General features: G+C 43.2%; 1 protein-coding gene across 6 annotated transcripts in view; it reads right to left on the reverse strand.

Annotated features, from left to right (window-relative positions):
- Positions 1 to 23,922, reverse strand: part of GRIP2 (glutamate receptor interacting protein 2) — a 355,815-nt gene that overhangs the window by 171,225 nt on the left and 160,668 nt on the right. Inside the window, exon 1 of one of the 6 annotated variants that reach the window (XM_081901420.1) lies at positions 19,503 to 19,686. The exons of 2 other annotated variants lie outside the window; for them this stretch is intronic. In XM_081901420.1, the coding sequence (XP_081757546.1) occupies positions 19,503 to 19,656 (154 nt within the window). In that variant the 5' untranslated portion in view covers positions 19,657 to 19,686. Of the gene's footprint in view, positions 1 to 19,502; positions 19,693 to 23,922 lie in introns of those variants that run through there. 3 more of the 6 variants (XM_081901419.1, XM_081901414.1, XM_081901418.1) reach the window with 3 other exon arrangements.

Here is a 23,922-nt window from a genome sequence, read left to right on the forward strand (position 1 = left end):
AAAACATTAAAGAAATGTTATGAATGGAATATTTTTCTCTCTGTGGTTTGAAACTCCTTGCTTCTGAAGCTCCAAGGCAAGACTGACGGGAGCCTGGTACTGGAGTACAATGGAAGAATGGAAGGGAGATTGTTTCATGTGCTATACTTGCATAATCTGGGTCAGACAGATTTGCTATTTTTAGAAGGAATGGGAAGATATTTCCCCCTTCAAGTCAGATGCACCTACAGTGCCTTACTGCATGTTTAATTTATACTGCGCATAGAATTGTAGAGTTGAAAGGGACCCAAAAGGTCATCTAATCCAGTGTTTCCCAACCTTGGGTCTCCAGCTGCTTTTGGACTACAACTCCCATCATCCCTAACTAGCAAGACCAGTGGTCAGGGATGATGGGAATTGTAGTCCAAAAGCAGCTGGAGACCCAACGTTGGGAAACACTGATCTAATCCAACCCACTGCAATGCAGGAATCTAAGCTAAAGCATCCATGACTGATGGCCATCCAACTTTTGCTTAGAAGCCTCCGAGGAAAGGGAGACCATTCCACAGCCCTTACTGTCAGAAAGGTCTTCCTGATGTTTAGTCAGAATCTCCTTTCTTGTAATTTGAAGCCATTGCTTTGAGCCCTAGAGCAGGAGAAAACAAGCTTGCTCCATCTTCCACATGACAGCCCTTGAGATATTTGAAGATGGCTATCATATCTCCTCTCAGTCTCCTTCCCCCCCCCCCCCGGGTAAACATACCCAACTCCCTCAACCCTTCATCTTAAGGCTTGGTTTCCAGACCCTTGATCATACTGGTTGCCCTCCTCTGCACACGTTCCAGTTTGTCAATATCCTTCTTAAAACGTGTCTATTTTGAAGTAGCTGTTATACTGGGCAAACACTGGTAACTAATTGATATTAATAGCACTGTGCAGAATAATGTATTATGTCTTTAATGATAAGACACATGAGAGATTGCAAATCTTAAACTCTCCATTAAATTCCTCTTCAAAGCAGCTATCAGGGAACAGTGGAGAGTCAATCTCCACATTATTTTCCAATGGAAACTGCCCCCCCCGGCCAATTAAGCCCAGGTGACCAATGAGCTCAAGGGTCTGGGTAGGTGTCATTCTCAGGAGGCATCTGCCATGCACAGACTATCTCCATGCTTTGCCAAGCAAACTGGCAGTATTGAAAACTAAGTTTCTTTTGTCTTGCGATATATATGGAGGCGGAAGGTGGGGGAACGTCTTACAGCATTGCTTCCTAGTGCTCATTCAAACTGCTTGAAGTATTATTGAAGCTCTTGTTCTCTGTTCCCTGCAGTGAACCAAAGCCAGCAATTGCTTCTTTGTTTAACTGGGGAAAGCCTTTTAAACTTCCCACTTGGCAAGCAAGTGCTATGCCACAGGTTTGCATGTTATTCATTTATATACTTGGCTCCCATTGAGATTTATATTGTTCTTGTGGCAAGCTGCTAAATTTTATGAAGTGCCTTTTTCTATCTTTGGAAATAATTTCAGGAGCACGTAGAAGAAGGTGCTTGGGGATGCGGTGTGGTTAGCAAAGAAGGCCAATCCTTCCTCAACAACATGGTGCAACAGTAATGATCCGAAAAGGAGATCTTTCAACTCAGTAAGGAAACTGCTAAGGATCAAACTGTTGTGCTCTTCTAGCAAATACTAGCTTTAATCAAAGACAATAAAAAATCCTGCTGTATTTCATCTGGCGGTGGCATGTGATGATTATTCCCTGCCACTATGTAGGGTACAACCTGAAGAGTTGCACTGCGGGAAATATAAAGCTGGAGAATATTTTCAAAACAAAATCTGCCCTGTGCTATGACAGCCTGTGTTGGATCAACAGCTTTGTTGGTACAATTGTTATCTCTTGTGTGGAAGCTGCCAATACTGCAGGTGGCAGTGAGCTTTCAAATCCCTGTGTTCTCTAGCAGGCGCTTGCCATTTGTTCTTGGCAACAGCAGCGGCTGTGGGCATGGGAGCAGTAGCCCCACAAGGACCTGTAAATAACCTAGTGCTCAAACATCTCAAGAGGGAGAGCTAAGTGGTTTGGGTTTTGGAAAGAGCGCCAGGATTTGTTAAGGAAATGTTTTCTCTTTCCATTGGCCACAAGGGAAATCATTTTGGAAGAGCTGATGCAGCCAACTTTTTCTGGTTCAGCTAACATTTTGTGATATAAACACATGAATCCAACTCTTTAAAAAGAAAATTCACAGTACAGACATTCAAGTGGGGGGAAAAAACCATGTTGCGTGCATCTATCTTCATGGAATACGTTGGTTCTCTGATCTGTTTTCTTTCTTGCAGTTTTCCTCTTTCCCTTAGCAGCTGCTCCACTAACGGAACTGCCTTGATCTCTCTCAGTTGCAGTATATTTGCTGAAATTGGGGCTAAAAAAAAAATTATTTCATGGAAAGGGGAAAAAGTGGGGGGGGGGATCCTCCCACAATTTGTTGGTAATTGCTTCAAAATTGTTCACCTGTTCAGGAACCATTGCCCTAACTCCATATTGACTTGGTTTGCCTTCAGTGATATTACAGATTGGTTACATGGCATTACGATGATCACATTCACTACCTCAGATCTCTGCAACCTTTTCAGACCCAGGATCCACTTTTAATCCAGACCTGCATTTGGGGACCCATTTCTTAATCTTTTATGATATATTTGCATGGTGGTAGTACTCAGATTGGGCTGTGACCAACTAGTGGGTTCTGACCCACCAGTTTAAGACCGATCCACTATAAGATCCTTGATTGGCTAGGATCGATCACACTTAGAGCAAGACTCAGCCAAAAATTGCACAGCAGAAAATAGGTGTAAAAAAGCAAAGGTTTGGGAGGAACATTGCAGCCCCCTCCCCCAAAAAGCTTCTCTTTGGGACTGAACATCTTTGAGTTACATGCAGTTGTGTCCCTCAATTGTTGAAAGTCTCTTTGATCCAGCAGTGGCTTCTATGGGCAGGAAGGAGAGGGAGGTGGTTTACATGGATTCTTTCTTCCTGCAGCAGTCCCTGAAAGCACCTCTGCTCCTAAGTATGCTCCATAGGGATAGGGCACCCTTTCAGAAAGCATGGGAGGTGGCACAGGGGGTTTCTGGAGAAATGGGAAATTTGTGCAAATCATCTTCTCTCCCTTTTACGTTTTTGGAAGCCTCCACTGTATTAAATAATGTTCAATCAGTGGAAGGACACAATTCGATAAAACCCATTTGGCACAATCTTTCCAAACTCAGTTTTATGGCAATCCTTCATCTTCGGGACACTGAAAGAAGGATCTTCCTTCTTTCCCCTCCGGGCCTGGAGGACAGAGCAAGAGACTCATACTTAAGCATCAGGACGACTGCAGCCAAATAAAAGGATTCATATTTTTTTTATACTTAGGGAATCTTGCCATATTTTCTACCCCCACATTTTTGTGCATATCTTCCTTTCTTGTTCAAGCCCTTATTAGCAATGTAAGAAACCCCTTGTGGATCAGGCCAATGCCCCAACTAGCCCAATATCGGGTTCTCACAGCGGCCAGTGAGATGCCTATTGGAAGCATGGAATCAGGATCTGAATGCAACAGCACACTCTCTCTCTCCACCAGTTTCCAGCAACTGGTATTCAGAAGCATACAGTTTCCAACAGTAGCAGTAGAACAACACCACTGTGGCTAGTAGTCACTGATAGTCTTATCCTCCATGGGTTTGTTTCATTCTCCTTAAAAACTCTCCAAATTAGTGGCCATCACTACTTCTTGCGGAGTGAATTCTATCATTTAACTATGCGCTGTGTGAAGAAGTACTTTCTTTTTTGCCCATCCTGAATCTTCCAGCATTCAGCTTCATTGACTATTGAGCTAGGACACCAGCAAGTCGTATCATGTCCAAATGGTGGGGTGATCAGTATCACAGCACACATATTTTGTTTTTCATTTCAACAGTTTGCATACCGCTTAGCCCCAGTCGTCTCTAAGCAGCCTACAAGAGACCCAAAACAGAATGACTAAAAATGTGTTAAAACTATAAAATCAGAGTTCAGTTTAAAAGGCTGCTGAAATAAATGTTTTTTTTCAACATTTTGATAAGAGAGTGAGGAGCAGGAGCCAAGTATAAGTGAGAGCCCATATATGAGGGGGCAGTCGTGGGTCAATTGTTGGGGGAAGACCTACCCTACCATTTCGCAAACCACTCTTGAGGGCGTATGGCAGAAAAGACATCCAATTAAGATTGATGCTATTATGTATCGGTCACACAGTTGACTACTTAGGGATGATTGTTTACAGAATGATGCACACAATTTTAAATGGCAGGCCGGCTTAGAACAAAAGAACCTATCTTTCCCCCAAAGTCTTGATTTATAGTCTGAAGCAAAGCTATCAACTTTCCTGTAATCAGCCACAACCCCAAAAAAGACAAATGTGATCTAAAGAGAGGGAAGAACCAAGGCAAGGCATTAAATCTCACCTGTCATTTTTTTAAAGCATAGAATGGGGGAAAACACATAAAAATTTCACTGAGAAATGAGAACAGGAAGTGTTGCTCAAAAGTTGCTCATTTGCCTTTCTGGCTTTCTTCCCTAATTCTTCTGGGGACATTTGCTGGTGGTGGGACAGTGAGAAAGAAAGAGCCGTAGGAGCTACCTGTAGTTGTGTTGCTCTAAGTATATCAGAAGCAGGAACACAGCCCTGGTGGCAATGGGACCTTTAGATGAAAGGCTGTAGAGCAGGGTCAGTATACTTCAAACAAACAAACAAACAAACAAACAAACAAACGACAAAAAGTATGAAGTTAAATCTATTCTTTGCACCAGTCTTAAGCAGAAGATGTAGGAGGGATATTGACCCAGACCAGGACTTTGTATAGCAAAATTGCTACTGACTGTGCCTGTCTTTAAAGAACTGGATGTCTCTCACTCCCTTGATGAGCTGAAGAATGCTATCAACTTTCAGGCATTTCAGAAATCCCCAGGACAGGACATAATTCCAACAGAAGTGCTGAAAGCTGGCCTCATGATGCACCTCCATGGCCTTTCCTTGAAATGTTGGGAAACATGATTCATGCCACAAGACACACACAACTCCAACATTGTGAACCTCTACAAGAACAAAGGTGACCGCCATGACTGTAACAACTACAGTGGCATCTCCCTGCTGAGTACTGAGGAGAAAACCTTTGCGTGTGTAGTTCTTAAAAGATTGTAGTCACTCGCTGAGATGATCTATACCGAATCACAATGCAGCTTTAGTGCTAAGAGGTCGACAGTCAACTTGGTTCTCTCACTACACCTGCTCCAGGATTAATGTTGAGAGCAGAGATGCCCATGTACATTGCATTCATAGACCTGATGAAGGCCTTCGACCTTGTCAGCCAAAAGCGACTCTTCACACTGCTCAACAAGACAGAATGCCCACTTAAACCCCACAAGATGGGACTTCCGGGTCGGCGCCATCGCCGAATGGCGGGCTCCCTCCGAGCTCCGGAGGGAGCCTGCTCGGCAGGGGCTGGGTCCTACCGCACCGGCGATGCGGGGACCCTTAAAAACCACGGCCACGGAGGCCGTGGACATGGAGACTCGGCTGGCACCGTCAGCGCCCTCTCGATTCGTGAAGGAGCCTTTTTAAAGGCTACGGATCGGGTGCCGGGGAGGAGCGTGGTGCTTTGAGTCCTCTGCTATCCCTGCCGAGCGCAGCCGCATGCCATCCGGCGGAGAGCGCTGACTTCTTCTATTGAAAATTTGGACCCAAAAGAAGAACCCGTGAGTAATTGGAATATGGACTAAAAAGAGGGATAAATTTTTAGAATTTGGAGCGAACGGGGGAGGTGGAAAAAAGGAAGTCAGCCCCCCCCCAAATTGTAGAAGAGCCAAAACAAAGGACTGGATAACTAAGATCGAGAGGAACCTTATCTTGCCGAACTAGCAACTTCGCGAGGGAAATTTATAAGATTGAGCTGGAGGAGAAAAGTGGAATTCGTATTAAAAAGCAACCCCCCCGGAATCCCTGGAGCGATTCGTGAAAATGCCTGGAGAAGAATAACGGAGGTTTTGACAGCTGTCAAAGAGCTGTCAAAACGAAAGAATGAAATTGAGACTTTGTTATGAGGACTTTGCCGGTTACATTTGTTATAAATTGGAGATAAATTGTTTCAAATAAGGATTTATAAGTTATTTGGACTGGCGGATGTGATCTGGAAGGGAACTTTGTTATTGTAATCCACCTAGAGGAGCTGAGGGACATTGCATGTGTTTTCGACGGGAAACTTGAACAGTTGGATAGAACTTTTAATCTCCTGGGAAACTGCAGAAATGGAACATTATTTTGTCTACAGAGGCCTACACTTTACTGGAAACAATGGATTAATCTGTTGAAAAATGAAAGGAACATGATGTAATGTTTTGCTCCTGAATAACAAGCCTCTGTAGAGACACTAGAAGCCTTTGGAAAAAGAACATTTCTGTGAGGGAACAGGGAAGTAAAAAGGAGGAGAGTGATTGACAAGAACAAGGAAACAACAAGAACTGGACAGAACTGGAGTGGGAACATTTGGGATATCCAGATTTGACAAGCTTATGGATATAAAATTGGAGTTTATACTCCTGGATATAAAAATCTGGATAGAAGAAATGGGCCCCCTTTGATAGACTCCTTCTATGATTGGACATCTGTAATTTAAAAAAAAAAGACCGGTAAAGAACCAGAGGGATGTGGGTTTAGTGAAATGTGGGTTCATCAGGAAGACATTAGAAGTGGAGGGATAGGAGGAACGCAACAGGGAAAGAGGGGAGGGAAATTTGGAATCCAAAGGTTGTAAAATTATTGTTTGTTTTTATTCTATTTTCATCTGTACTATATTTGAAAGGGGGGAACTCGTGGAAGGGAATAGGTCGACCTTAGGGGATGGAAATTTGGATAAATTGAGTTATTGATGATGAGTGTATTTTGGGAATAAGAATTTGTTGAATATTATTGCTTTTTTGGAAGATTTGGAACACAAGAGGGGGTGGGGAGGGGAAGTCCTGGATATTGGAAAAAGTTTATGAATTGGATTTTATTTGTTTTAATTTGGAAAACCTTAATAAAAATTATTTAAAAAAAAAAAAAAACCCCACAAGATGATTGTATCCTTCCATCAGAACTTGCATGACACTGTCCAGTATGATGGTTCATCCTCAGACGCCTTCCCTATAAAGAGTGGTGTGTTACAGGGCTCTGTTTTTGCCCCAACTCTCTTTGGCATATCCTTCTCATATGCCTTCAGTTCACCTGAAGATGATTTGTACTTCCACTCAAGGAGTGACAGGGGTCTGTTCATCCTGGCACATCTCTATGCCAACAAAAAAGTGAGGTGGGTCCTTATCCGTGAGATGTTGTTTGTAGATGATGCAGCCTTGACAGAGCACTCTGGGGATTTATAGAGACTCATCAACCATTTTGCCTAAGCTTACAAGGAGTTTCACCTCACCACCAGCCTGATGAAGACCAACATCCTGGGTCAGGACTCCATGTGTGACCACACACTTGAGGTGGTAGACAATTTTGTCCATCTGGGCTCCACAATAACTCTCAATTGACACTGAACTGGACAAGAATATTGCCAAGGCAGCTAACATCCAATACCAATATGAAGGTTGATCAGGCTTGTGTGTTTAGCATGCTGCTTTATGGAAGTGAGTTGTGGGAAACTTACACCCACCAGGAGTGACACCTCAATGCTTCCATATGCGTTGAGTCAGGAAGATTTTGGGCATCATATGGCAGGACAGAGTCTCAAACAAAGCTGTGCTCTCCCAAGCCCACTTTCCCAGCATGTTCTCACTTCTGTCTCAGTGACACCCATGCTGGTTTGGTCATGTACACAGAATGAAATATGGCAGGATTCCCCAAGGATGTGCTCTATGGGGAGCTGGCTTCAGGCACCAAGCCCACTGGCAGACCAACTCTGAATTATAAAGATGTCTGCAAACATGACATGAAGGTTGGAAATATTAACCCCACCATGTGGGAATCCCTTGCAGATGACTGAAGTACCTGGAGACAGACAGTCAAGTCATGTATCCACAGCAGTGACCAGAGGAGAAATGACTGCTTAGAGGAACATAGACAGACATGGTACATCTGCCCTATCTGCAATAAAACATCTCTCTCACATATTGGTTTCTGCAGCCACAACTGGTGCTGTAACTCTCCAATTATTTGACTTTACCCCCAATAGCACACTCTTCCATAGTCTCTTGAGACAGATGGATTCCAGCAAATGCCCAGACTCCTTCCGGCTGCTATGCCTCCTCCATTCATTAGCCAAAGAGGAATGTGTTGACCAGTTTTAAATCAATTCTTAACTGCCAATATCTACACCATGTTTATAACAAAAATGGGAAGACCTGAAAACAAGGAAACTGGAACTGGTATGGGAATTCACTGCACCCTCTTTTTCCTAAGTGGGTCTTGCCTTCCCCCACTGACATCCACCTTTCAAATACACGATAGTTGTCAAGTATCACACTTAAACCAGCAGTAGTTAGGCTTATGCAATGTAAGAAGTAGGTCAGAACATCTTGAATCACCCAGGGGCAAAACTCAAGAGTAATTAGCCACACAGAATGTTTTATTGGAAGAAACTGACTGAAAGACCCACAAGCAGGCGGATAAGAAAGCAGCCAATGGAACAACCTGCTAGAACAGCTAATTTCTCTTGCTATAGGTAGCAGGGGTCTGAAGTGCATTGCAAGGCTTTGGTTAACACTGCAGGAGCTGCAATCCATTTGCTCAACCAGACTATAGGGTGATGGAAGGGACCCAAATGGAAATCTAGTACAACCTCCTACAATGCAGGAATCACTGCTAAAGACTCCCTGGCAGATGGCCATCCAACCTCAGTTTTAAAACTTCTAGTGAAGGAAACCCCACCACCTTCCAAAGTATTTGGGGGGGGGAGAGAAATCCAGGGGAGATTGCATATCTTACAGACCTGTCAGCCTAACTAGTGTTAGAGGAAAATCAGAGCCAACCTAGACATGACGTTAAATGCATCTAAAGTTTATTTTGTGGGGATGGGGAGGCAGGAGGTTGCCCCAATATTTTCCTGCAAATATTTTTTCCCTTAATACAGAGACACACTCCTACCTCCACTCCACCACCACTTAATTTGAACTCTTAGGTCATCTGCACACAAGGAATTTATTTTACAACTCTATTACTGCATCCGTGCCAGTTATCCAAGTGGGGATAAGTTCCAGGGGCAACGTGCTTACTGCGGGTTGGTTCTTCCTTGTAAAGAGGTCAAATGAGGCTTGCAGTGTTATTATTATTTTGCAATATTTGCATTTATTTACAAATACACAGATTGCATGTAGATAGAGGTATAGCTAAACAAACTAACAGAACACTCCAAATTCACTTCTCAGAGTTTAGGGAGACAACTAGGATCCCAAGGTGCTTTTTCAAGACCCAAACTCAGCTCTCTAACTGTCCTTTCTCAGTCTGTGCCTTACACATTTCCTAGTACCTTAAATTCAAAAGGCCTGCTGTTGATAGCAATCAGCCAATCTCCCCAACAAAGGAGGTACTTGCTACACCCATTAGTGCAACCAACTTTCCAATTGGTTGGACCACTTTAGCAAGCTCTTGGCTAGACCTCAATTTGAGGATCACACACACAGCAAGTTGGAGGGGACCCTGAGGTCATCCAATTCAACCCCCCGGTTTATAACATTATAGTGATGGAAAATCCACAGACACTCTGTGAAAGATCTCTCCAAACAGAGTAATGGAGAAATGGGGGTGGGGGTGGAGTGCGGAGATTGCATTACAAAGAGATGCACTTAGGGACAAAAATACATATCTTAACTTCACATATAAGCTGATGGTGTCTTTTATCTGGCTATGATTATCCAGGAAAGAGATCTTGGAAAAATAGCTGAACACTCGCTGAAACGGTCATCACTGCAGCAGTAGAAAAAGCAGATTCATGGTGAGGAATTATTGCAAAAGGCACTGGAAATAAAACAGAAAGAGGATAGCTCCGTTGGTTAGAGCGTGGTGCTGATAACGCCAAGGTTTGATCCCAGCTGCATATTCCTGCATTGCAGAGGGTTGGACTAGATGATCCTCAGGGTGACTTCCAACTCTGAGTCTATGAAGATAAAGGAAGCTGTCCTGAACCAAATCTGTCCATTGATCCATCCAGGCCAGTATTGTCTACATCAGTTTCCCCTAACCTATATATTTTTCATTGCAGCTCCAATCGTTAGAAGATGGGGAAGGGCCTTAGCTCAGTGGTAAAACATCTGCTTTGTTTGCAGTAGGGTCCCTGGTTCAGTCCCCAGCATCTCCAGGTAGGGCTGGGACAGAGAACCCCACCTGAAACCCTGGAAAGCTGCTACCAGTAGACTATACTGGGCTAAATGGACCAATGGTCTGTCTTCCTATGTTTCTGTCATCCCTGGCCATTGGGGCCAATTGAAGTTGTAGTCCAAAACATCTGGATGGCACTAGGTTGGACAAGACCAATCCACATTGAATGGCAGTGCCTTTCCAGATGTTCAGGTGTTGGTCTCCCCCACCATTAACTGGAGGTGCCAAAGACCGAATCGAGAACCTTTTACATATGAAGCCTGTGCTCTGAGTTACGGCCACTTCCCTAATTTATCAGAATTCTAGAAGAGTCCATTTGTGGAGGGTGAGGGGTATCACTACACCTAGTTTGCTTGGCTGTATGAATAGGGTTTCATCATGTCCTGACCTCACTTTCGCTTCCTTATGCACTATTCCTTCCAAACCGTACCCATTCAATTAAATTTAGGGGGGGGGGGGTTGTGTGTGTTGCTCTAGAAGAAACTATATTAAGGCAGAGACTCTGGAGAACTGACATTTATGTAGATGCCATGCTAATCTGCAGCAAAACATTATCCTTCCTTATATGCTTTTTTTAAAAATAAAAAAGTAATATTTAAATGCTTGCAAGCTATCTGCCAGGCAGATGCCGAAGAGGCACCTCTATTATGCAAACAATGGGGAAATGCAGCCTTATCTTTTCACACCACCAGGCCTCTGGGCTGCGAAATACATTTTTGCATTAATTTACATTTTATTTGCCAGATTCAGCTGGCTACAATAACTCTGCTCCATGAATGCAAAGGCATGGATGCTGCTGTTCTCTTCCCATGTGCTTTAGCTGCTGCCTACACGGCACTTCCTCTTTATCATTTTCATAATCTGGGAAGCAGCAGGGTGCACGAAATCACTCCTGAGCTCACTTTAAAAAAATAAATAGCTCCACAGCCCCTCCAGAGTTCTCCCTGATTGTTTGAAGCACCTTGAGGGATCTTGGGGGGGGGGGGGCGGGGAGGCATAGAGATTACCATCCTCTTCTTGCCTGTAGACAATTACCACGGCCAAAGGAGCCATGAATATATCAGAGATGGTCTGAAATGAGAAGAAGCGGGCATTTGTGGTGTAACCCAGGGCTTCAGCAGCAGTATCTTATGGAAGAATATGATGCATGGTCACCAATTCAAAATTTGTTTGTTCATATTTCAGGAGCCAGGCCAATAATAAATAGGGTGGAAAGCTAGGAATGGAGGAGAATGTTGTTTGGGCCACAGTGAACTGATTCACACCTCCCAAACGAATACATGGTTTGGGGATGTAATTATCCTTTGGATTTTGCACCTCTCTGAATTTTGTGATATGGTTCTTGCCTCAAGAAAGGACCAAAATATGTATTAAAAAAACCTGAAGTGTATTTTAGGATAAAATACATTCAGAAATGTGTATATTGAGATAAAATGTGAATTTAAATAACATTTTGCAATGGAATACATATTTAAGTATGTATATAAATAAGATTTTGTGTGTGTGAACTTAAAAAGCCCCCCGCAGATTGTGGGAAGAGGAAAGAGGATGGAATGGGATTAATATGTGCAAAATTCCAGCAAAGTCTGGAAACAGACTAAACCTATCTCTAGCTGCAGCTTGGAATTGATATATTGGTTTAATTAATTGACAAAAGATGTGTGATTAATAATACAGTTGTTTTAAATATTCCTTATACAGTTACTTATTGAAACTCTGGCTGCCAAACTTCATCGCAGCTAAGTGCTTTGTGGGGATGGAAGGATCTGTCAATTAAAGTTCTCTCAATTTCTTAGTTTCCCAATCATAAATTCAGTTCTATACGCTTCTGCAACAATTTGCATTTTTAAAAGAAATTCTCATGGAAGTTTATTAGCATTTTAGAGCAGAATTCTATAGCAAGACCCAGCAGGAACTGTGGGGTTAAGATCCAGCCAATCTCCAGGTGAGCTGTGAGGTTCCTGGCGCACACAGGCTACTCTGGCTTAACACCTTTGTCCTTGGTCAGCTGGAGATATGCCAATGTATCTCCCACATCCTGGCTCAGACCTGGCTGGCTGAGCTGAGCCTGGTGGATCTTAAAATGGCATAAACCCTTAAACTGACATAAGCCCTGAAAAAGAGCCCTTCTGGGGGTGTGGTGGAGGCAGGACCAGAGAGGCAGGACTTAGGCTGGATCAGCTCTGCCACATGACCTACCAACGTGACATAAGTTAAACTGGTAAAAAGAGTGGTGAAACTCGAACACTATTTTAAAGGTTTGTTTTCCCTCTGCCAGGCTTAGGCTGGCTCATTCAGCAGTAGCCCCACTCCTGAATGGGTTTTAGATCTGGTGGTGTACTTCACACCAACTTAACTTATGTTAGAGTTGCTTTATATGCCAGATTCTTGTGTATAGGATTGCTCCCGTAGTGTGAGTTTCTCATAATGAACACATTTTTATGTGCAGTTTTCACTGATATACTCATTTTTTTTGCAAGAAATTCCTCGTAATGTAATGCATTTTTGTATATTATTTTCATGCATACCGTATATTCATTCTTATGCACACTTTCCCCTAATATATGTATTTTTGTAAAAGCTGTTTGGTTACGGAACAGCATCACAAAATTTGGATGAGCACAGATGTTGGAGGATGGATGTGTTTCAGTTCTCATATTGCTTTGGAAAGTGCAGATTTGATAGATTCGGCTTTAAATATGAGCGGAACTGAATCTCCCCCCCCCCATCCCTATTTGTGACAGAATATCAGGAGTTTCACAATGAAATAATATGTTTCATTAATGGATGGCAGTCGTAATGATCAGTAGAAACATTATTATGAATGGACTTAGTCCATATATATTTTTTGCCACGTTATTCCTCATAAGAAATGATATCCCAATGGCCAACATAATTTTGCAGAAATGACGACTCGCACATGATGCATTATTCATCATTTTGATTCGTTTAATTAATTGTTGTGACCTCTTGATAAAATTCCATCTATATTACTGCTGACCTTGTGTCACTTCGATTGCACTTTGACAGATAATGATTTTTTTCTCTGTATGTAATAATTATAATAATTAGAACAATGATGCTGCTGCCTGTGGTTGCCATCTGTCCACCTGTTAAGCTAGAGGAAAACTACAGTGACTTCTGATACATTTTTTGTATATTTGGGGCTTTTGGCTTCTAGAAGTAGAAACTAATCTCTGATTATTGTGCATGCGGTCTTGTAGTCATATAGACTGGAACACCCCAATCAGGATATACAGAAGTCAAGTTGCCTGTGCAATATTCTTCAAGTTGATGATTGACTGGATCTACAATACATTAGGTCAGCCTTTCTCAACCTGTGGGTCCCCAGATGTTGTTGAACTACAACTCCCATCACCCCTAGCTAGCAAGGCCCGATGAACTGCATTAGATGAACTGAGGTCTCATTGAAACCAGTGCAACAACATAGACACACCATACATTTCAAGCATGCTGATCCCACCTTAGTCATGGCTTCTCCCAAAGAATTATGGGAGCTGTTGTTTATGCAGTGAGATGAGAGTTGTTAAGAGACTCTTATTCCGCTCACAGAACTACAATTCCCAGAGTTTCTTGTGATGAGGGATTGATTGTTAAACCACTCTGAGAATTGTAACTCTGCGAGGGAAGCAGAGTGTCTCCTAATAATTCTCTTCACCCTTGACAAATTACAGTTCCAATAATTCTTTAGTGGAAGCCACAACTGTTTAAAGTGGGGTTATAGTGCTTTAGATGGATATCCGTGGGAACTAAGTGCAAGTAACAGTCTGGATTCAACCTAGTATCTGTATGTACAGCACTTGGGGGAAGAGGAGAGAAGGTGAGGCACCCAGAGGCTCATATACCTCAGTTGCTTAGGCTCAAGATTGAGTGAATCCCTTGTGACAGTTGGCTGCAGGCAGGTGAAAGGGCAGTAGCAAAGAGGGAAGACCTGTCTGGTGGCCTCCCTCAGCAGCAGGTCACTGTTTAGACTGAAGGGAGATAGCACATGAGGCAGGCTATACATCAGCCATTGCTACTAGCTTGGCCCTTCAACACCTGGATTTCCAGGCCAGGAGGACTATGAAGCACAGCATAGCTCTTGCACATGAAACTGCTTATAGGTCTCTTTTCTCACCCGCAGCCCCACTTGCAGAAGGAGCAAGCAGAACGTGTCTGATCCACAGGACTCCTGACAGCAGCCCCACATTTTCCTGACAATATCCATATCAACAATTTCTATCGTCTCTATGCCTCTGTTGCTTCCCCGTGAAATGAAGGCAACCATATTGCCTGGTGTCAAAACGGATATTGTACAACAATGTGCATTAGTATGTGCACGTTCCCGAGTATGATAAGATTCCAGGGCCATAAATATGGCCAGAGCTAATTATGTAGATAACGGGTACATAGGGAAGATCTGCATGAAGACATTCCCTGCATAATAAGGGGCGTGTGTGGAAATAAGCTAGTATATAAAGCTTTACAAAGCACACCATTAAATGTGAATGCTGAAAGGAGCAATGACCTACATATCAGGAACAGTTGCAATTTCCTCTGCATTGTGTCTGTAGCTAAATTTTGCCTGACCCACTAATATCCTTGCTGAATGGAAGAAGGAAAAGCTGCAGACAGACCTGTTTGCTAACTCCCCTTGCTCTCCCAGTGAAGCAAGTCTAATTGATCTCAAAGGGACTTCGGACTGCATAGGACTGCACTGTGAATCTTTCTTGCAAGCCCTGGGATACAGACTCCATGGAGGGGTGGAGATGGTTACCTGACCTCCTGGCACAGTTGCTGTGTATACTGCTGCTGTATACTAGGAGGGAGAGTGGTAGGCAGTGGAGAGGGCAGTATAGTGCAAACACACCAGCAGAACACCAGATTAGCTCTGCTGCTGAGTTTGCACCACACCAACCTCACCACTGCCTTGTCCCTTCCCTGTAAGCAGCAGTGACTCCACTGTTGGGAGGTCAGGAAAGCACCTCTGCCCCACCACACTGCTCGCTACTGGATACAGGGAGGTGGTGGAATAAGGACAGAGTTGCATGTGCTGAACACTGCATCCTAAAGCAGCCTGTCTTCCTCTGTCTCCTTGGTTTTTGTCCATCATGCTTTAGAGAGGCTGCAGTTCTCTAAACATTTTTCTCACTCCCACCCCAATCTTCCACCCTAACTGAAGTACAACACTCAACTTATGTCCCTTAACGTATGTAGTTAATAGTTTCAATTCTATCAACGCTTAATTGTATTTTGATGGTTTTTCTGTTTTTGGTGGTTCTTGTTTTTATCTGTAAGCCGCCTCAAGTCCTTTCAGGGTATAAATAAATATATAACAATAATAATTAATAGGGTTGACTCCACAACAGCCATGGCATCTTGGAACTCCCTTTGGGAAGTCATACTTGCAGACAGCAATGCCTACCCTGAGCCCCATTAGTTTTAGTATCCTAATAATAATAATATTTTAATTATTGGACAACTACAAAATATATGAATAAAGTCTGTGTGTGAGGTTTTGCATAGTTATGCTAATGCAAGACATTTGGCTGTGCGATGGAACTCCCCCCCCCCCTTCCACACTCCCTATGTGCTTCTCCCCAATCTGCTCTAAGTTTCCTCCAACCCTCCACAGCAGATTTGGGGAGGGCACATGGGAAGAGGCAAGAGAGGGCAGTTTCTGTTGCACAAACCAATATCCTTGCACTAGTGGAAGCACTTCATTGGATTCTGGCCTATATTTTAAAAGCTGGTAGACTGGAGAAATTTCTTGCGCTCGTTTTCTTTTATAATTTATCCATATTTTCTAATCAGAGCACTTACTGCTCCTCTTGCTGGAAAGTAGTGGAATAAAAATGGCCATGTCATCCAATGCCTCCGCCACTTCTTCAGCCGTCATAATATCCCACCAATTCATTAAACCGTCGATAGAATCCAGACACAATGAGTGCCATATAGATAAGTCACCAGTCATCCCAGAGGCATAAGATAAAAATGCATTATTAAAAAGGGGAGATTTGGGATGATAGTCATGGATATAGCTTTCCTTTGATTTAATACCAAACCTCCAGGGATGCTTGTACTGATGGCGATTTTCAATTGCCTCCATCCAATTTGCTTCTTTAAACCATAGCATACTTTTAAGGTGCTCATTCACCATTTTAACTTCTGCTCTTATTGTGTCATCTGGGTACTGCCATCCTTTCATAAACGCCATTCTTGCAGCTTGGTAATAACAGAAGTGACTCAGCAGATGAGGTGAAGTCAGTACACTAACTTTCTAATATGAGGGTTGTTGTTGCTTGCCAGAAGGAAGAAGGGGAAGGGTGAGGTGACAGGGATGCAAACATACTGCCAAGGAGCACTGGATCAGCTCTGCCAGTGTGCTTATACCATACCATAACCACCACCTCACCCCTCTTCCTACCAGTAAGCTAGTGTAGTGGCTCCACTCCACCTAACGAGCCACTTCTGAATATATTTGGCACACCAATGCCTCCTGGTTTTGCTTTTTATTGGGTACTGGGGGAGGGAGTTGAATATATATATATTAATGAGTTTCAGAACAAACACAAACAATATACAGAATAAAAACATACTGTATTCTGAACTCAAAAACATCAGCCGCCTTTCCCTTAGTAACCACAGACCCTCTCACATCCCTTCCCCAGAGAGCTTAATTGCACTAGAACATCCAAAGCATATTCAAAATACTTGGTCACAGCAGGAAGAGACAGATTAAAGAAAAGGGATTCAATGTGTGCACCTATCACATACCTAAAAGAGCCAAACAGATCTACAGTGGCCTGGAATTTGTCTTTTATCTCCTTGCATAGTCTCATATTCAATAAAGGAACTACTACTACTACTACTACTAACATGCCAATGGTTGCACCACATCCCAAACAAATGGATCTCACTTTCTTTATATCATACATTTGTGACCTCGCTAGGAGATTTTTGGGCCCATATGAAATCTAATACCCACATTTACTAGAGTAATGGGTTGAACATGCATGGGTATTTTTATCACTCAATATGTAATTTAGAGAAAACATTCATTTAATGGTATAAATTGTTTCCATCAAAGAGACTGGACGTTTCTCCATAGCTCTTGATCTTTAACTTATTCAAAGAGCTTACCTTTTGGGGGCCATATATGCTATCCCTTTAGAAAACAACAACAGCTGTTTTTCATTTGAATGGGGTTTTTGTGGTCTTTCATCAGATTTCGTCCTTTTCCTTGACATCACATGGTATCAGTTTTAAATCACATTTCCTGCCACAATCAATTTCCTCCCTTACATGGAGTCTCATAGATCCACACAACCAATCAGGTAAGACACAGAAGATGGTGTGATGTTGCCTGGTGACCCATGACATTACTATGTCAGTGAACATCAGCACAGGGAGTCCAAATAAATCAGAAACGAGCACAAGGCATGCTGCACTCACATCAGCATGCTTTAGTGTAAGTGCATAATTTATGCACTGATGGCAGTGACGGCTGCTCCATTCAGATTACAAACAAGCATGGGCAAACGTCCCCAGCATAACAATTGCCACAAAATGCATGATTGTACTCTGCAACAAAACAGAAACCATACATGGAAGCAGGGTCAGCGTCAGGGGTCGGCATTATCAGACATCTGCCAGTGCCTATACAGTGGTACCTCAGGTTACATATGCGTCAGGTTACATACGCTTCAGGTTACAGATTCCGCTAACCCAGAAATAGTGCTTCAGGTTAAGAACTTTGCTTCAGGATGAGAACAGAAATCGTGCTCTGGCAGCGCAGCGGCAGCAGGAGGCCCCATTAGCTAAAGTGGTGCTTCAGGTTAAGAACAGTTTCAGGTTCAGTACAGACCTCCGGAACGAATTACGTAAGTACTTAACCCGAGGTACCACTGTACTCCTTTCAGAGATCCACTGCTGATCACTAGAGCCTCCTGCTCCTCTTCCTTGTGGTTGCCATGTGTTAACTTGCCCCCTTTAAGCACAAACTCATTGAAAAGATGCAGCAGCACTGTCTTGTCACCTTGCACTTCTCTTCTGGGTGGTTGTGTGGATTGGGAACAGAGAGACACTGCAAGTGAATGGAGTGCAGTGACATTAGAGAAGAAAGAAGTGGGCGCACTCAGAAAGGGGGTCCCACTGACAACATCTCACCAAAGGACACCCCCCCACACACACACAAAAACAAACTTGGAGCTAGCACTGCATGGATACTGTAGACTCAGTTCTATTTTTTATGTTTTGCAAAGCACATTCACCAGTCGAAACATTTAAGCAGGTGCATGAAAGGGCTCTTGGTAGTGTGTGCAGAGCCTGTTGTGCATAGAACTGTACAGGTGTAGGCTCTGTTCTTTTTGTTTTGTTTTTGTGGTTATTATTATTAGGTGTGGGCTCTGTTGAATGAATGTGCATAGGCTGTGAAATTATTAAAGATGGGATACAAATTCGATTAGTTCACATTTAAAGGCCCACCTTCCTAATTCACACTGCCTGAAACAATATGTGAAATGAAAAACATTTGTTCTTCAAAACATTTGTTCTTCAATACACATTTTGAGATGCAATTCTCCACCCAAATAATGGGAACTAAAATGCAGGTACCAAAGAAAAGGATGCACAAATCTACATATTAGTATAAAAACCTCTACAAAAATACATTATATTAGAATCTTAAGCAAAATTGCAAGGGGGGGAAGTGCATACAAAATTGCATGCAAATTTTAATCTATTAGGAGAACTATTCACTAGTGGTGAATTTTCATGAGAACCTTAAGAAAAATTCAGAAACTGTGGCGAACAGAATTTAAGATTGGGGAAAAGAGAAATTGGGAGAAACTAAAATCAACAGGTCTGCCAATTCCTAGACAGAATGAGCCAACACAATGCTCCTCCCACCCACATTTGTTCCCTGAACATGTTTTGAATGATTGAATCAGACTGACATTTTCACATTCAAATTACAGAGGTGGGAAATGTAATGTAACCCAAAACCAAACTGCAAAGCTGGATTTAAGCAATGTCTGTATGAATGGCCCTAGAAAGCATAGATAGCAAAGATGACCATCTGGCTACTGAACAATCCTTAGTCCCTCCTTTTCTCCCCTCAGCTCCTGGCACATAGCAATCTCATTCACACAGTCTCCTTACCCCTTACACAGAGATGCAGATTGCATAAGCCAATGTGGTGGTCACAGGATCCCTGGCTTTCCATCTCCTCCTCCACCCTGAAATCCTCTTTCCATCTCCTCCTCCTTCTTGAAGATTTTTTAACCATCTGGAAAACCTTGATAACTTTCTTCATTTTCTCTGCACCACCAAGGAGAGAGGGTAGAAGAGAAAGCGCAAGGTCTACAAATCCTTTGAACTCCTGTATTTGAGCAATCCTAGCTTCTTCATTTGAAAGAAGAATGGATATATATATATATACCAGGTCCTTCAGCAACACCCACAAGCGCTGGTGTGGTTGTAAAAATAAAACAAAACCTTCCCCGCATGTAGGGAGGAGGAAGAAAAGGTGGAAGGCATGAAGCCACAGCCTGTACGTGGTGCTCTCAAAAGTGTGAGCAGACACACACACGCACATGCACACACAGAGAGCTCATCTCTGGCAACTTGTGCAAGCAAATAACTCAGAAGGGCAGCAGCTCGTTTTACGAGGTTTCCAATTTCTGTTCTCAATGCTAGATGCATTCTGGCAGATCTGAAATGCTCTCCGGGCAAAGAGTGTCAACACTGGTGAAGAAAGAGCAGTGACTCTTCAAAACACAACATTGGCTTGAAGGATCAGAAATAGCCAGTACGGAACCTGAGAAAAGCTTCCAAGTAGGCTTCTTTATCTCTAGCAACAAACCTTTTTTTGTTTTTTGTTTCTAACCTTAAACATTTATTTTGTTTATCTTTTTCTGTGGTAAGGTCAATGGGCCCTTTAGAATTGGACATTAATATGTTGGATAATTTCTGGCCAATGTCATACATTCCATTTTTGGGTAAGGTGTTTTGTGGGTGTGGTGGCAGGGCTAAGAATGTGGGGTGGAGCTGTTTATCTGGGCCCATCACGATATAGCTTTAAGCCTTGGTTGCCCTAGTTACTAGATTATCTTCACGGGGAGCTAGGTGGGTGGGTGCTGCTTCTGCTGGGCCTCTCAGTGGCTTTTAATACCATCCATCATGGTATTGTGGAGAGGTCTTAGAAGGTAACTCTTGCGTTTGGCCCCTTGGCCTTTGGGTTGTGCTTTTCAAACCTGTTTCAAGTTCACCCAGATCACCAATCTTTTCTTCCAAGTCAGCCTCCAACCCTCCTTCTAGTGCCCACTCATCCATGTTTGGCTATCTCTCTGTCCATCCAGACCCTGACAGAGGGTGGGACAGGTGGTAGTGAGATTAGGGTTGTGCAGGCATTCTGGGGAAAAGATGTAACATTTTTCTATAGGGTTGGGCATTTATGTGGTTTCCTGTTTTCAGTTCCATGGGACATCTTTAAGACGAACCAATTCAGGGTGCAGTCCCATACACATTTATCAGGGGCTTGAAAGGAAAGCACCACTGCTCTGAATTGTCCTTGGGAACAGACTGGAAGCCAACGTCGCAAGTGCCAAAATCTCCTCTCCTACACAATGATTCAAAGTGTCCCTTCCATATGTACCAATGTTTTGGTTGGTTTTCTTTTTTTGGCTCCCTATAATCCTTCATAAATTCCCCATCAATAAGATTTATGAGTACAACTCCACTTTATTTTGATGGTTATTTCTAACGCTAGTACTGCCGTTGTGTCGACATAATTAGCAATGAGTCTAATAACACCAATGTAATAGTCGTTTTATCAGCTTCCGGCTTCATTAGTCAGAGCTGACATAATCAATTCATGTTGCCACTAGCTGGGCCCAAGCAGCAGCAGCACTTTCCATGTGTAACAAAAGCTGGCCTGGGGAGCTGCAGCAGGGCAGGAATTTCCTTCTCCAACTGGCAGCAGAAGGGGATATGCCTGAAGGAGCAGCTCCACTCATAATGCATATTATTGCAATGCTGGCATGTTCACCATCCAATCCCAAATAAATACTAAACACCTGAGAGGGTGCCTGAAGGTTCCAACTATTTGAAAGTTGCCCACTTTAGTAGGGTAAGAGGCATAAGGCTCCTATATTCTCTTTGATCCTGTGAAAACTGGAACCAAGTTTTTCTGGTCCTTGGACTGGAGACCATCACACTCCCTCTACCGCATTTTGCTTACGTGGATGGAGCTAACCACATTTACCCAAAGTAATCCCTTTCACTTGTGGACCCCAGGCGTCTGCCTGTTTGTCCTACCTTCTGGAGTCTACCTTGGTTCTGTTGCTGACCCTCTCCTCCTGCTTCCTGTGGGACAACACCAAATTTTTATTCCTCCAGGAGGTGGGTGGTGGTAGTGCAAGAACTTACATCTGATGGACTTTCAAAAAGTGGTTGGAATCCGTCTGCTTTTCCACACACACAAACCTTCTCCTTTGAAATGACTGAGCCGGTTGAAATAGAAAATGCAGACTGTAGGGTTAGATCTGGATCCTGCTCTGTCAATCGTTCTCCTCTTACCTAGAAGGATCTCCAGTCTTTGCATGGTGGAACAAGTGAATATGCATATACAAAGTAAGGATTAAGCTGTTCTACAGGTGTCTGTTGAAGGTCAGGGGCTGTCACAGGATAAAATATTAGGCAAGAGAGCTTTGTGGAACATGGCAGTGATATGACCTGTCAAAAAAAAACCAGGCATGCCACAGCCTGAGATGAAATATCTCATGAAAAGACCGCAGCTGTCAATCAGGGATCATATTATTATGGGAGATATTGAAATTTTCAATTGCTTTCTTTATGCTGCTGTAGTCTAGTGGCTAAGAGACTAAACCGAGAACAGCAAATACGGGATGGAGGAGGAAACTGGATCAGTTAGCACATACCAAATTTGCACCTCCTGAAGGAATATACAAACTGAAACACAGCTATCCTTTGAAATTTGCACTTGCTGATATGTTAAACAGGTTCTTAGAATCAGTGTTTGGCCACAGGTTGCTCCACGTTTGTGTCACAATTGCCAATTTGTGGTTTCTGAAATGCTTGTGGTTTCTAAAGGGCCTCAGGCTGCTCCCAACCTTTGTCAGAGCAAGTTGCTTCCTCGGAGCTGTCCATGGTCCAACAAACAACCTTCGATCAGCCTTGTCTCCTTCCCTTTGTCCCCTTGTCCCCTTCCCCTTGCCAGCACCATGACACATGGAGCCAGAACATGACACAAATACACCAGGAATAGGGAACTCTGACTCACAAGTCTAATTAGCTCTAGCATGGGTCCCAATTTGGCCCATGAGGCTGTTTTCCCAAGCCACGCCCACATGCCCCACACTCCTGATTATTCCAGCCCTGGGAACTCCCTAATGTAGCTAAGGAGGTACAGCACATTGTAAGCACCATCAGTTGACTGACTGCTGGAGGCTGCAAAGCCCTGCACTTTACACTAATGAACATGGCAGCACCTGCAAGGCATCAGGTTTCGCAAGTGATTATTTCAAATGACATGGGCAAAGTAACATGGTTATGTGACATCACTGGCCTGCTGGGGTGGAGGAAAGGATCCCCCCCCCCCAGCTTATGTAGTTCCCCAACCCTGAATTGCACCACCCTTTGACAGCTCGTTACTCTGTGACTGTCTGGTGAGCCTAATAAAATGGATTTTATACCATTTACTGTTGCTCTCTTGCCCTCTCCCTCTTTCTCTCTCTGTTTATCAACTGCCTGCATTTTGGACCCATAGCCTGTGTATTGCTATGGGGTCTTGCCATGATTTCTCTTGCACTAGAAATTTTACCACTATACCATGGAGTAGGTGACCTGAGATAAAGTGCTGTCTCTCAGCCACTACAATATAGGAAAAATAACACTGACTTACAGACTTGTTGTGAAAATTATAACTGACACTACTTTGCAAAGTATTTCAAACACACCAGAGCACTCTATCCACACACTACTGAAAGCTGGGAGTGATAGTCGGAAAAGGCTGTGCTGTCAGGAATGGCACCGCCCATCTGCCTGTCTCTTTCCCACATTATTTTATTTAGATACTTCCACCCACTCTAGCCCATCTTTTATGAAAAAATATAGTCAATCTGGCAGTCCAAATAACAGTACTATTTAAAAATGATATATCCGCATTCAATGACTTATGATAAAAAAGCGTAATAAAAATTGCAATCAATATAACGCAAAGGATTCAAATAATTAAACCTGGGGGAAAAGAGTGCTGAAATCCTAGCTACCTGTGGAAAGACAAGCTGTGATCACGCCAGGCAAACTTCCTTAGATCAGCAAAGCCACTATGGCGAACACCAGCCAATGGCAGAGAAACAAGGAGCGAGGCCTCACCATAGTGGCAGACTTTGGGCTCTCAAATTTCAGCAGTGCCCTGTGCGACACTAAAATTCAGCACACACCCACACACCCAGCCTCTTGTGCTCTGTTCTGCATCATTGTTGTGGCACCCCCTGCGGTGCCGGTGCCCAGTGTGGCCAAACTGGTTGAGCTACCCTAAAACCATCTCTGCTCAGCA

This window comes from Podarcis melisellensis (assembly GCF_964234715.1).
Source record: "Podarcis melisellensis genome assembly, chromosome: 2".
NCBI classification, from domain to species: Eukaryota; Metazoa; Chordata; class Lepidosauria; order Squamata; family Lacertidae; genus Podarcis; species Podarcis melisellensis.